The following is a 16,332-nucleotide window of genomic DNA, read 5'->3' as shown; positions in this document are numbered from 1 at the left end:
TACATTGGATCTAATTAATTACCTTTATATTATTATTCGTTTAAATGGAATTATATATATATATATATATATATATATATATATATATATATATATATATATATATATATATATATATAATCTATTTTTAAAATTTGGACATTTCTCTAAAAAAAATTGTACTCTTAAAAAATTATGAAGTAGAAGTATAAATTAATTATCATCAATAAAATAAAATGTTGACGATATTAAAAATAAAATGAATCAAACAAACATTAAATGTTACACGTTACAAGTAAGTTTAAAAATAAAGTTATTAAATATAGAACAATATATTTATTATTATTAATCTCTCTGTCATGTTTCCTTTGACATAAAAATAATTAAGACAAATTTAGTATTCCTTATCTTTCACATTTAATTTACCACCCTACAAAACCCAATATTGTAGCATATCCTATTGATCAAAAACCAACAAAATCTTATTAGTAAAAAAGAAAATTATTCAAACAAAATCCCCCTCTTGATCACCTCTTGTTTATTAATAATAATACTAATAATTAATAATAAGGGATAATCCCATTTCATTGAAGAACACCTCCTAAAAAATCATGAGAGAAATCCTTCATATTCAAGCAGGACAATGTGGTAACCAAATTGGTGCACAATTTTGGGAGGTTGTTTGCAATGAACATGGCATTGATTTTAGCGGGAAGTACGTCGGAGATTCGCCGTTACAACTCGAACGATCCGATGTTTACTACAATGAGGTGAGTGGTGGGCGGTATGTGCCGAGAGCAGTGATGATAGACCTTGAGCCAGGCACCATGGATTCCCTTAAAGCTAGTCCTTATGGTAACATTTTTAGGCCTGATAACTTTGTGTTTGCACAAAATGGTGCTGGTAATAATTGGGCTAAAGGACATTATACTGAAGGTGCTGAATTGATTGATTCTGTTCTTGATGTTGTTCGTAAAGAGGCTGAGAATTCTGATTCCTTGCAAGGTATTTCTCTCTATGTCTTCACTATCTTCGTGTTAACGAGCGTAAAGTTGCTTATATTCAACCTACCTATTATAACTCCGCCCATATGAAAGTCAACATGGGTATTGTTCAACTCATTTAATTAATTAGGTTAAAAGTCTCAACCCATTAAATAAACAGATCAAGTCGAATCGAATTATTTAATTAATTGGGTCAAAAGTCTCAACCCAAACCTACTTATTTTGGTTTAGGTTCAAGTCGGGCTAGCTTTTACCAGGCCTATCGCTCGCATTGAGATTTGGCCTGTCAAACAAATTATGCCGTGTTGGATTTGTGTTCAAGTCATATATAAACAATAAAAAACCCTATGACCCGAACGTAACCGTTTACTTCATCGGGTCAAAAATAACCACGCGGACCTAATTTCAACCTATTTAATCCGTTTGGAGTTTTCTTTTTCTATTTGAGAGTTTTTAATAATGACCAGAGTTTGATTCTTACCTCATCAATAAAAATCAATTCCCCTTCCCTTTGTTTGTACGAGATTCTCCAACTTATCCCGATCAAAAAAAGAGAAATGGAGATTATTTGAAAAAAAAAATCAGATCACATATCAGTACACAGCTCTGCTATGCAAATTTGTCAGATATAGCTTACTTTCTTCAATCTTCTAATAATATGGCAAAAACCCTTGGTAGGTTTTCAAATATGCCATTCTCTAGGAGGAGGAACAGGATCAGGAATGGGGACCTTGCTATTATCAAAGATTAAGGAGGAGTATCCTGATCGTATGATGATGACCTTCTCTGTGTTTCCGTCTCCAAAGGTGTCTGACACGGTGGTGGAGCCTTACAACGCCACTCTATCCGTCCACCAGCTGGTGGAGAATGCTGATGAGTGCATGGTGCTTGACAATGAAGCCCTTTATGACATCTGCTTACGCACACTCAAGCTCAGCAACCCGCGCTGTATGTTACTGTAATTGTGTTTCGGTTTCTATATCTTTCTCTTGTCTGTTTCATATGTTTTCTTCTTCTAGCGTAAAATGGGTTTTCATGTAAGGGCGCATATAACATATCATAGAGTTCAACCACCAGCTTAAGCTTTTGGTCGAGTTGGTTCTTTGATAAACTGATGGGTTATGCGATGTGCAATCGTTTGTCCAAGTCAATTAAAGTAAAAAACTTTTGCTAATAAATTGCAGTTGGTGATCTAAACCACCTGATCTCGGGAACAATGAGTGGTATAACATGCTGTCTTCGTTTCCCTGGACAACTTAACTCCGATCTCAGAAAGTTGGCAGTGAACTTGATTCCCTTCCCTCGACTTCACTTCTTCATGGTTGGGTTTGCTCCCTTGACCTCCCTCGGTTCTCAGCAGTACCGATCCTTGTCCATCCCTGAACTCACCCAACAAATGTGGGATGCGAAGAACATGATGTGTGCAGCAGACCCTCGTCATGGAAGGTACCTTACAGCATCAGCAATGTTTCGAGGAAAAATGAGCACAAAAGAAGTAGACCAACAAATGACTAATGTTCAGAACAAAAATACATCTTATTTTGTAGAGTGGATCCCCAACAATGTTAAGTCTAGCGTGTGCGACATCCCACCAACCGGACTTTCTATGTCCTCGACTTTTATTGGAAACTCGACTTCCATTCAAGAGATGTTCCGAAGGGTATCAGAGCAGTTTACGGTCATGTTTAGGAGGAAGGCTTTCTTGCATTGGTACACCGGTGAGGGTATGGACGAGATGGAATTCACCGAAGCTGAGAGTAATATGAATGATTTGGTGTCCGAGTATCAGCAGTATCAGGAAGCCGGTGTGGAACTTGAGGAGGAGTACGAGAATGAAGACGCTTAATTATAAACTAATTAAGGAGGAGAATAAGAGTTTATTCTTTTTCAAGTGATGCATTTACTAGCAAGAGGGAAGAGGGGAGATTCTTATTTTTGTACAAGGAATTGAACTTGTTTAATTTACTTGCGCTTTTATTTTTATGTAATTAATTAATAATTACATTATTACTAAATATAGCAAGTTTGACTGAGACAATTTATGCTAACTTTTCCTTCCTACATATTGGTACATTTCTCTCTCTTTCGCGAGTTGCGTGAGCTTTTTAGCAGCAAATGTAGCAATCTGATCGAGACGGATAAAACTAAAACCGAAACAAATGGATACTACAACAAAATAGCAGTAATATGTGAATGTTATTCACCCGTTACCTATACAATATTGTTAAAGCAAGTGTCAATAATCTTAATGATGACGTTAACTTTAAATATATAATCGAACATGCTTTGTCTTGGACTTTAGAGAGGGTCGATAAAGGTGTGTCGTATGTGAATGGTTTGAAGTTTGAAACGATTGATGAGGGTTGCTTGATCAAGGCAACAAGTGGCAAGGAAGTCTGATAGTCGCTCGACCAAATGTGGGCTGCTCGACCGGTCGAGCGGGAGTGAGTGGGTCGAGCGAATGGTGCAGAAACAAACAGTAGCTTCACTGGAAGCTCGTTCGACCGAGCGAGGTAGTGGCTCGATCGAGCGGTAGTTGAGCAGACTACATAGGATTCTGTTTTGGTCAAAATTTTTTGTGTAGTCACTGAATAAGTGCATTACTTTCTTGTTTAATGTAATGTTTATTGTGATGTTTATTACTATGGTTATTAACATAGTCAATTGAGGTGTTATATGTGAGTTTATGGTGATTTATGAGGGAATACTAAGATTAATGAATACCTTGCCCATAAATAGAATTCATCACTCATACTAACATTCACCACAAACACACATATTGTTGAGAGAGCTATTGCATTGTTAGAAACTTGAGAGCGTTCTTACTTTGCTTTAGTATTTATAATCTTGAGAGGTTGTTCTCAAGATAAGGGGAGATTTATTACATTGTAATTGTTGAATTCAATATAATAAACTACATTTAAGGGGGAGGTATCCAGGATACCTAATATACACTTGTGTTCATCTTTGCATTATATTTTTCATTTGTTTTTCATTGTTGAACCTCTTAGAGGATTTTATATTTCAAATACAGTCTTCAATACCTGATTCTATGCGGAAATCAAAAAGTCGCTCTTTAAAATGCAAAAACGCACTCATTTACTCGCTAAAGCAAACCGTTAAACCAAAAAACCCGTCAAGTGTGTTGAAGAATGATGATTACAAAAAAAACGGCTTTTTCAATCCTTCAGTAACTCCATATACATTGTGCTAGAATAGCAATATGCAATACAAAGAGTCATTACTTAAAATTTACTATCACGTACCATTTCGCTTCTTCTCAAGGCATGATCCCTCTTTCAGAGCAAGCTGCGCTTTGTTATCTCTGCCGAGAGCAAATAAAGCAGCAGCCTGTAAATAAGAAGCAATATGTCATACCGGAGATATGACTTGTGCTTGTGATGCATCATCTAGCGCTTCTTGTGGCATGTCACTCATGAGATAACATAGACTACGTCGTGCAAAAGCTGTTGGTGAAAGCATGGTTCCGACATCAATAAACTGGAAAAAAGGTAAACACGAAAACATTGTTAACTCAATCTCCATCCGGGTTCCTCAACTACAACCACGGGGAAGTTTGGAAATAAAAGTTAAGGGGCCGGAATATATCGAGTAAAATATTCAACAAACGAAAAGATTATGTACTAAAAGACATACTTGACTGTAGCATTCTAATGCAGTCTTGAAATCCTTTTGCCGAAAGGCAACATCGCCCTTCTTCTTGGTGGTCAGAGTATCCTGCATTTGACTGGTCCACATTTGAAACGAAAGCTGCCATGATCAAAGAAACAGTAAGTTTCATACTTCCATTAGGCAGAAGATTAGAGTAATGCCAATACATTAGCATAAGATTAGGGAGGTAAAACAACTGCCAGACAATATTTATTGTAGCTAGAGGTGTTCAAAATAGACCTGATGATCCGAAATTTACCCGACATTATAACCAAACGGGATTTGACCAGTCTTCAAAAATGATTTACCTTTATGTAAAAACCAATATGGACACAAAACCCAATTTCAAACCAACCTGAAACACCTAAACTGAAATCAATCCAGTGACCCGAATGAACACCTCTAATTGTAACACTAGAAGAAAAGACCGCCAAACGCCTTTTTAAACTCATGGCTATGATTTAATAATAAACAATGTCTTCAGTCTAAAGATTTAGATACAAACCTCGGTAGCAGCTCCTTCATCATCATTATATCCAACACTTTGTAATACTTCGTGTATGGCAGTCAGACCTTTTCTTGAGCAAGCTTCCCCTAGAGGGGAAAGGGGTAAATCTGCTGCACTATGAGGTATGCCCATTAAAACATGAGATGGAACCTGCAGATAGGATAGCAGAATCTCAAAATTCGAATTTCATCAAGCTCAGAATCTTAAGGAAATCTGACACTGAACTACCAAAACCAACAGTATTCAGTAGAAGCAACCAAGGAGTCTTCCCCTCTCTAAAACCGAAAGAAAAAAAGGGGGGTGGAAGCACTTGTTAGAACTTCATATGCTAGGGCTTGACAACCATCTTGAAATGAAGTAACTAATTGGTAAGAGTTTCTGCACTCACTGAGACTGATCTCAAATTATGAGAATGAGCTCAAGGGTCCAGTCGGTTCACCGCCCACATCTTCTCTTGAACCCCCTATGCACCATGATAAACATGAGGGAAGTTTTTCTCCTATTTAGTCACCAAATTTTTGTATTGAAGATGTAATAGTTATCTTATAAATTATGGGTTTCCATATTCTATAAAAATAGTAAACCCCACTCTCACAAGGGAGAATCCAAGATACTAGTATAGGATGGGCCCGATGGGCTGAACACTCATGTGATCCTACTCCAATACTATTTCTAGGTGTTACACAATTCAATATTAATAGGATTTCAATCAAATGACCTGGGTCATAGCCTAGGCAGGTTCGGGCTAGATTCTCCCCACTCTCAAACAACCCAAAATTTGAGAAGTCAAAACAACTTCCAACTTCAAACACCTTGATTGAAGTCTACTTAACATTACTAATGATTAATACATTCACTCTCAAGCAACCAAAAAATTGAAAAAACTTGCAACTTAAAACTTCGAGCTTTAATAAAGTCTACTTGACACACTACCTCTATAGACATATATCATAATTACATGATAACCTGTCACATACCATTGTAATTAGCAGCAATAATTTTTGTTTGTCTCTATACCAAAAATGAACAAAGCATAGCTGTGGCTATTAAGAATTAGTAACAATCAAAATGAAAGGAATCAAAAGAAAGAGAAAACGTGCATACCTCTGTTTCCTTCTGAAGAGAAACCAACGCAGCTACTACTGATTTTGGATTCGGCCGTTCACGTGGCTCATATTGCAAACACCTTGAAGCTAAACGTACTAGCTCAGTCCCATCATCATTTGAAAACTGACCTTCCAAGCAAGAATCTATCAAAGTTTGAATGTTCCTGTCACGAATCAGATCAAGAGCCTGAAAATTGTTAACTTACGTTCAGATAAACTCTTATAGCAAGTACAGGTCTACAGGATGACACTAAAACTATAGATTACTTCACGAACATCAGAGTCATACATATTTCAAGATTTCAACCGTTCTACAATTCAGACATTGTCACTAATATAAACATGTGTGCTACAAATCAAAAGGATTCCGTTGCTGATGAGTGTTTGATGAGAACAAAGGTTCAAGGCTTCATGGCAAGACCGCTTTTACATGGGTTTGTACCGAATCATTATAAGATGAAAGGGGAAACGAGACAAATTCAGACAATATCACAGGTTTATTAGAGCAACATATAAGAGTTAAGTAAATTAAAGATTGACGGAGCAATAGTGCAAGTCCAAATTACAACTACATCATGATTTAAGCCTCAGTTTCTTGAATCACTACTTGTCATGTTTTTAGAAAACACATGGTCTCAAACTGCATAATCTTATTCATATATGTACCTATTAACAAACAATAAACAGCGCCTGAATGACAGAAAAGAGATCTGCGCAATGTCTAAATAAACAAGCAATTTCTGCATGGACCTTATATGTTATAACATCTTAAAAGGACTATCAATACACAACATACAATCTCAATAGCAATTGATGATACACATACGTTCCTAAAGAAATGTGCTGAATAGCAATCAAGTATACCTTATTTTACATTTCACATTTTTTTGTCTTCTTAAGTATACACATCAACAAGAACGCTAAAACCTTAACCCCAAAAGATTAGGGAAATAATATATTTAACAACTAAAGATAAATAATGTTAAACAAGAGACTTACATGGCTTGGAGGGATGTGCTTTCCACTCAATAAATCAAGCAAAAGAGTCCCAAAACTATATGTAACACTCTCTGGAGTCACCCTACCTATTAGGCGTAGCATCACACATCCATCAGAAGCAAAGAAAGCAAATGCACTCATCCAATGATAACCAAGTAAGCAGAAAGTAGGTACAAAAACAGAAAATTGAATTAGGACTACTAGAATGAATTTGTTCTTTGCTGTTAAACTTGAATAATTGATGTTGTGATGATAGCCTATAACTCAAAACTCTTGGATGGCGAAACTTTTAGTAGTCTGGTCAACATGTATTTTCAAATTTAGCAGCGACAGAGCTCTCACTCCAGCATTTTTAAAACTACTAAGCATTTCATGATTATAACAGGATAGGGAGGTACAGCAATGGAATGTAAAATAAAGAGAGGGAAAAGGAAAGTATGCAAAAGAACATGTGAAGTAAAGTGTCAATACCATATACAAGATGTATAGGTTATATTCTTTATAACCTTTTAGGGTGATAAATAAAGAAAATCTGAAGTCAAAAAGATCGCTCACTAAATTATGTGCACTTCTCATTTATATGAAGTTGTCAATGATGTTTTTTACCAAGGGTCAATCGGAGATAACCTCTTTGTTGTGATTAACAAGGGTAAGGTTGCATACATCCGACCCCCAAAACCCCCATAAGGAGCCTCTTAACAGCATTGGCGTAATGGAATGTTATGTTGTAGAAAGATTGTCAAATTGGTTCTTTATAACCTAAAAGAAAGGGATAAATTGCTCAAGAAATGAGATAGGGGGCTAAATTACATGATTGACTAAAGTTAAGGATCCAAGTGGAGCCTTATCACAAAAGATTTCTGTGAAAATCTATGCATAAATGGTTTCAAATATTGCAGGTTGTCACACCACTTACCAGTCCTCAAATATTCACGTGGAGTAAAAGCCAAGTTGGTATCGTAGCTTTTCCTGTCTCTACTATTTTTCATTAAGCCAAAGCAGGAAAGTCGAGGTTCACCTCCCTGAAACAGCAATAAAGAGCAAGGAAACTGAAAAGTTAATAGCAAATCCATTTTCTTGGGAAAAAAGTATACTTTAAGTTGGTTCCTTTCAAATAATGATAAACTAGGAAACTAGAACCAGAATAAAGTATGATGCACTTTATTAATTTCAGTTCCATCTGCTATTTATAAGTCAATTAATCCACTAATAAACTAAAAACAAGCATGTTCTCCCAGTATCAAGACTCAAATCTCAAAATTAACGTGTCCAACAACAAGCAAGGAGCTTTTCTTTGTACCAAAAGGTTATCAGAGCAACACAAATATAAATCTCATGCAGGCAGGTTAAGAGCTCCAAATGTACGCAATCTTACTAGTATAACCCATAAGCTACTGTTTCTGAAACTTCTATAGACCACATAAGTTTACTAATATGTTAACCACAAAGTCTACAACACCATTTGTTGAGTAATAAGTACTTAAAGTCGTTAGCTTCGCTATATCAAAATATCTTTATACTCTAATGAATCAATTAGCCAAATTACAAAAATTGCTTAGATTAATAATTTATTTATAACTAATAAATCGAAAAAATTAATCAGCCATAATCATAATAATAGCTAATCACATTTAAATTCTCCTACTTTAGTGCTCAAGTCCATATAAAAATTCCCATTTTCCATAATAATAGCTAATCGCTATTTTATACGTCTTCATGATTAAATTGGAATATTATCTTCATTCTTTAGTTTAGTTGTCAAGCTAATTACATTTCAATCAAATAATTTAGCTAGTAATTTTAAAAAAACAAATAACAAAATATTAATTAAGCTAGTAATTTTCATATTTATTAAATAAAAAAAATACTAAACTACTAATGCGCGCACATTATTATGGAATGAATCATGCTAATATCATTCTGAATATTGTCATCAAAGAATTAAATTGGCAATTTTCATCTTTATTAATTTAAAAATACGCATAAATTATTAACATATCAGTCGTTCACTAAATCTCAATCAAATAAAAAATTATAATATTCTTGAATTTTTTGCATCAATTTAAAAGCTTATCTAATTTATGAATATTCCAAATCTAATTCATATATTTTCACGATTTTTTAGGTGATGCGTGACAAACTAGATGCAAATCACAGCCAATGCGTGACAAACTAGATGCAAATCACAGCCAATGAAAGGCAGCCATTTGCCAGGGCCTCTTAGAGTTTGTCGTTTGTCATTTCCCAACGAAATATTTTTCTTAATTAATAATCTTAGACAACTATTTAAAAGTTCAATCAAATTTTAATTAATAACAGTATAAAGTTTCATGAAATATAACATCTTTTTTTTTTCGCAGAGAATTTGCCAACTACATTATTTATTGCCATGTAATGAGAAACAAAAGAAGTGAAAAGAACAGATATGAAATGAATGGCCTAATTATAGAGAGGGACAAAATGGAAAGGTACCTCATCAAACAAAACCCTATAAGCATTGAGATCCTGATATAGAGCGCGTCCCTTACTGGTAATACAATGCAACCCTTAACCGCATTGGTCACTTCATAGGATGTGCTTCCCCTGTGACAATTACAATTTCATTTTAAAGAAAAAACACTGAACGATACTCTAAAATTGACAAAAAAAACTCCCATCTTAATGATTAATACAACAGCCACACAAAATGCAAACTGTTGAGGTAATACCACAGTACAGAAGTGAAGAAGTACACAGGCTTAACCGTAGGAGTAAAAACAAGCCCACATCACACCGCATCGGACGCATTATAAAGGTTTTCAAAACAATTGCTATCTTCCGCGTCGTAAAGCTGCAAAAAAACGCATTTTAAACCATATCAAGGGAAATCTTATGATTCGACTGACATTTCAGTATTTGATAACCGCATCACCGTTCTTTTACCACGATCACGACTGTTACCTCATTTTTACGCTATGGGCCGCTTAACCTATATGATTCAAGGAAAGGAAATGACAGCTGAAAAACCCATTAGAAACTGATTCGACATTGAGATTTTAGAACAAAAGAAATGGACAATTTTAGAAGAAAAGCATTTACATCCCAAGGCCCAAGGCAATACAAATTGTTACTTGAAAAATATGAAAGGAGAAAATGCAAAGTTGTAAAGATTACTTTTTCTGTAGTGAGCTCGTTGTCACTTTTTATGTCATTGATTACAAAACAAAGTTTTAAAAATAAAAAATATGTACATATAAAATAACTCACAATGGAATAGATGCCTCGCAAGTGTTTCATTCGGCATGAACTCTGCAACAAGTAGTCTCTCATCACCTTCACAACAACAACCAAGCAAATTGGCTAATCTATTGCTTCGCAGCTGACCTACTGATTTCGCTTCTTCCTATGTTGAAAAATTAGATGAGAGAAATTTAGATCTTGAATAGGAATCAATAGACTAATCTACTTGCTATTATTGCTGCTTTATCAACAACTCACTAGCAAATGATAAACATCATGAAATTAAGTGCTATTGATCCTCGTTGCTACATCACCAATAGAAACACTCAACTTTGATAAGTTCATTGGTTGATAACCTTTAACCTCTTTTTACATAAAGTCGAAAATGAATAGACCAGGCAAGCAAATGAAAAACTAAAGCATGACAACACAGCATAATCAACCTCTGACATAAGCAAGCACGTATTGTACGATAACAAATGTAGCAACTTTCATGAGACAGACCTTAAATCTTACAAAAATTGCAAGAATAAGAGTATCTCATACCAAGAACTGCCGAGCATCAGGCCAAGCAGACCTGTTGAAACGTTTTACAGCGATCTTCTTTTGGTTTTCCAACTTCCCTTTAAACACAACATTAGGTGCCCCGTGTTCAGAAACTATATTTTCAACCGCAAAGCTAGACGTTGCTATCCTAAGTTGTTCAATGCTGTACTCACGAAACGCAGGCAGATCACCTAGCTCACCCTTCTGCTCATCCTCTGATAAACAAAGCAGCAAACACCATGAAATAATACTAAAACACCTTTCAACATTCAATTTCAGACTACAATTACCTTATGTTACTCAGACTCTTCATTTTGCTTTATGTACCCGTGTCCAATATGCTCAGACATTGGTATGACACTTAGACACTTCATTTAGGGATAAACATTGAATATTTAAACGTATCCGACACTTGGACACGTACCAGTATCGGACATCAGAACTCGAGTCCAAGTAACATAGCAATTACCATGTTCAATCACTATCCACAAGTCACCAAAAAAATACATTTAACAGGTTCTGATATTGCTGCATCATGCCCAGGATCCCAACAACAAACTGATAGTTTTGAGCACTGACAACCCATTACATCCCAACAAGAGCAAAATGCAGACTACCACTGATTTCAACAATTTGACTCGCGCCACAATTTATATACACATAACCAACTACTAGGTAATACTTCAAGATCAATCTACAAATTCAATCACCGTAATTTCATGAAGTAATGAATTCTAATAACTGGCAAGTTCACACCTTGAGAAATTCAACAGTTCATTTACTTTCTGCACACTGCAAAATAGGATAAAACTACATGAATTTCACATTAAATAACAGGTGAATAAAGTTTACATGGGAATGTTCTTATAAATACAGAAAATAAACCTTTATAAAATTCCAATTGAACAAATGAAATTCAAAATTAACCCAATGGATTCAATTACCCCCAAAAAGGGGTAGAAATTGGACAACGATCACAAGACATTCCATTTTACACAGTATGATTACTTAATAGTCAGGTGACAATCATGAGTCAAACAAATTTCTTAAAAGTAGAGTCATAAAGAAAAAAATAACTAGAACTATAAATTTAACCATTAACTATTCAAATTCAATGATGTTTTCTTACTACAGCAAAATAGTAACCATTACCTCAAATTCACACCATGAAAGTTTAAAGTTGAAAGTTAAAACCCCAACAAGAAAAGGAGCAAAAACTTCAAAGATGCTTCTTTTACTATATACCCACTTCAATTAAACCTATGCTTGATCAAAATCTTATATAGCAAGTTAGAAAATTGGCACAAGTTTTAAGTGGGACGCCCGTTATTATTAAACTTAGCTATTTTTTCATTTTATCGTCACCCCTTAAATATTAAATTTTCAAGATTGCCCCTTATTACTTTTCAAACCTTCAATATCTAACATCTCTTTAAAAACTCTCTCCGAACACTCATTGAACTAAAACAAGCTAAAACTAAAAATCGAATTACAATGGCCAACGAAAATGAGCATCAATATGATTGCAGAATCAATATGATTGTGTTAAAATTTGATATATGCTTACTCTTTTAGCTATAACTTTCAATAGGAAAATCATATAATTGCAATGTTTGCGGAATTAGAATCTAGACTTCAAGATCTTTCCAATGATATATTACATGCCCAATTCCGATAACCGAGCAAGAAATGACGATCGTTTAAAATTTGCTTGTGTTATAATTTGATGCATATTCAATCTTTTGAGCATAAATTTTTATAAAAAAATCGTATTAATACAAGGTTTGCGCATTAGAAAGTATACTTCAAGAGCTTTCCAACGACATATTATATGCCAAATTCTGACAATCGAGTGAGAAATAATGACCATTTAAAGTTTGGAGTGGTTTCTAACATTCAGTCGCGCGCGACCGGACCACGGTATAGTCGCGTAAAACGCGCATCTGGACAGCGGTATGGCCGCGTAAAATGCGCGACCGAACCGCGGTATGGTCGCGTAAAACGCGCGACTCCACCGCGGTCTAGTCGCGCGTTTTACGCGACTATACCGTGGTTCGGTCGTGCGCGACTGAATGTTAGAAATCACTGCAAACTTTAAACGGTCGTCATTTCTTGCTCGATTGTCAGAATTGTGCATATAATATGTCGTTGGAAAGCGCTTGAAGTGTAGTTTCTAATTCTATAAACCTTGCATTAATACTATTTTTATATAAAATATTATGCCTAAAAGATTGAACATATATCAAATATTAATACGAGCAAATTTTAAACGATCATCATTTCTCACTCGGTTATCGGAATTGGGCGTGTAATATATCATTGAAAAGATCTCGAAGTCTAGGTTTTAATGCTGCAAATATTGCAGTAATGTGATTTTCCTATCAAAAGTTTCGGCCAAAAAAGTGATTATGTATCAAATTTCAACACAAAACATGTGATTAGGTTTATTTTCCGATTTTAAAAAATTATTTTCTTTTTTAAAATTTATATTTTTTATTTTAATTTAATTATTATTAATAAATTTAGTTCAGTAATAATAATGGTTGATTTTATAATTAAAAGTAAATTTAAGGGCATTTTAGTAATTTTATTAAAAAAGAGGTGGCAATATAATAAAAAGGGTGGCGAAGTTTAAGGATTTAGTTTTTTTAGTTTAAATGATGATGGGTTGAGACTTGAAAGTATAAGATGTGCTTTTCGACTACGTTGTACTTATACCTTTGTTCAAATTTGGTGAAGGGAATTTGGTTGGATAAATAAATTGAAGGAAAAGGATTTGGAGAGATGAAATATTTTTTTATTTGGATTATAAGGGAAGAGGTTTAAAAGGATTGAATGAATGATTTTTTGGTAAATTTTTGGTATAGTATTAATATTTTTAAAATTGAAAAGATTTAAAAGTAAATTTTCATCTTTTTTTTTTTCTTTTTTCTAAACAAATATTCAGAGTTATTTTTCCTCCATTTATCTTTCATTTATTTTCCTTCCCTCCTTTCTTTCTTTCATTCTTTGTTTAATCAAAGTTATTATCTAAATATAGTGTTAAATGATCCATAAAAAGGAGTAGGATAGAGAGTAAGTTAGCTAATAAATTTATGTATCATATTTGAAGAAAAAAATAAGATTATTACAAGAAAAACAAAATGGTGTTAAATCAGAAAGATAAATTAAAATGAAAAGTTATACATACATAATTAAAAAGTTTTAGACTTCAATAAAATAATGTAGTCTAAACAATGAATGTAGTAAATCCACACTTCTTTTATTTGAATTTAGTCTAGAAAATCTTTGAACAAGGAAATGGAATTAATCTTCTTTTATTGGATTTCACATGATCATCTTCATATCTCGTAAAAAGATCTAAACTGGTACTAACAATATAAAAAGAACTAAGATATATTTTGTTAAAAAGATTATATATCTTGTTAAAGGGATATACGTGTTTTTAAAGTTAAAAATCGTCATTTAAACATATGTCACCCCAAAGCAGAATCTTTACCCATATTTCAAAGTTAGAGACATTTACCAAAATGTCACCTCCAAATTAAAGCATAATATGCACCACCATTTGCAATTTGTACCAACTTATGAGGTTTTAACCTAACCCCTTTTGCATATATATAATATAATATAATATTCAACGTATTACTTATGAATTAGCTTGTTTAAATAATGGCTGTCTTGTTTTGTTTGTCATGGTTGCTTATGTTTTTTTTTCCCAAATGACAAGTTAAAAATGTTCGTTTAAATGGGGTGCAAAAATGTATATATTTGTTTTCTAAATAAACAATCATCATGCTTTGATATAATATAGCATATGTGAATGATGATATGCCAAAAAGAAAAGGTAACGGATAATTGAGATAAATTGGAATAATGATACCACCTATTTTATAGTCCTCTTCGTTTAAAAGGATATATCTTTATTTTTGTTTATCTTAATCGTTTTTACATGACTACAATTAAATGTAATGATCTTTTTTATGTTAAAAGGATCATTCGTTTTGTTATACTAAATAAAATTTTGTGTTGAAACAAATGCATTCAACTTGGAAATTAACTAACTTAACTCCCCATAAAAGTAAAAAAAAAATCTTAATTCAACCATTATTATTAGCTTCTTATAGATTAACCAAATTATATTATTCTTAAATATATATGTATGAGAACAAATATATTTTATATTTATAAAAAGTAATATCTTACCAAATGGAAACAAATGTTTGTTAAGTTGTTGAATATGTGTTTTTACGTATACTATAATAAAAAAATATACATAGAAAGCTAAAAGTGTTTAAAACAGATCCAACGAGTCAATGATTCAATATTTGAACTTTGTAATTGAACCTAATTTTGACCTGAATTTAAACTTAATGTCCAAAAACCTTGTTAAACCAATCCAACGCAAATAGACACAATTAAGTACCACTTTCCTCCAATAAGGTTATATGTTTGATTCTCATTTAATCCTCCCTACTCTTAGGGGGTGTTTGGCTAGTGGAATTTGAGGAAGGTAATGTATTATCTCAAAAAACAAAGTCCAAGTTCTTGTTTGTCTGAGGAAAATTTACCTAGAATAATTCAATCTTTTTATGATTTTTATATAACAATCCCACCTATTGATTAACAACGAATAATCTCAACTTTAGGGGGTATTTGCCTAGAGTGGCCTTTAAGGTAATCATTGACATGCTATAGTAGGTAAATTATCAAAAAAGTAAATTGAAAATTAATGTAAAATTAGAGGAAATTTAAAATTTACATAAAAAATTTTGAATGAAAAAAAAAATTAGAAAACTTTATTTAATATTTTTTCTACATTTTATTTTAATTTATCTTTTTTTTTAAAAAAATAAAACTTATTATAGCATTTTAACGGGTTACCTAAGTTTACTTTAAGCAAATACTTTCTAAAGTTGGGATTATGCATGGTTAATTAATAGGTAAGATTATCATAGGAAAATCATAAAAAATTGAATTATTCAAGTAGTTTTTCATTTATCTAAAGATAATAGAAATAGGGAATGAAACTAAAGAAAGAGAAAGTCCCTAAGAAAAATATCTTGGGGGAGAATAGATATTTAGTTGAGACTTTTATTTTTATCTTTTTCTTCCAAGTCACTAACATGCCAATCAAAAAATGAGACTTTTTTATCTCTAAATTTCACAGGTCCCATTCCCTTATGCTAACACCCGCCTTAGGCTCTTAGCAGTTTGCATACTGATCTTTGATAAAAAAAATAAATTTATATTTTATTTTATTTTCTCTAAGAAATGTCAAAAACCTAATTGTAGTGCT

General features: G+C 33.2%; 1 protein-coding gene and 1 pseudogene across 1 annotated transcript; one reads left to right on the top strand and one right to left on the bottom strand.

Annotated features, from left to right (window-relative positions):
* Positions 1 to 453: 453 nt before the first annotated feature.
* LOC130804852 (tubulin beta chain-like) lies at positions 454 to 3,031 on the top strand. Its single transcript, XM_057669474.1, has 3 exons — positions 454 to 984; positions 1,662 to 1,931; positions 2,168 to 3,031. Exons 1-3 carry the CDS (start codon positions 591 to 593, stop codon positions 2,827 to 2,829), a joined length of 1,326 nt encoding a protein of 441 aa, XP_057525457.1. The 5' UTR covers positions 454 to 590; the 3' UTR covers positions 2,830 to 3,031.
* Positions 3,032 to 4,058: 1,027 nt separating this feature from the next.
* LOC130804853 (serine/threonine-protein kinase BSK7-like) lies at positions 4,059 to 12,177 on the bottom strand (annotated as a pseudogene).
* Positions 12,178 to 16,332: the final 4,155 nt, after the last annotated feature.

The sequence above is a fragment of the Amaranthus tricolor genome, chromosome 17, assembly GCF_026212465.1.
Source record: "Amaranthus tricolor cultivar Red isolate AtriRed21 chromosome 17, ASM2621246v1, whole genome shotgun sequence".
Classification (NCBI taxonomy): domain Eukaryota; kingdom Viridiplantae; phylum Streptophyta; class Magnoliopsida; order Caryophyllales; family Amaranthaceae; genus Amaranthus; species Amaranthus tricolor.
Note: the sequence above shows the minus strand (reverse complement) of the source record. Positions and strands in the feature narration are given on the sequence as shown.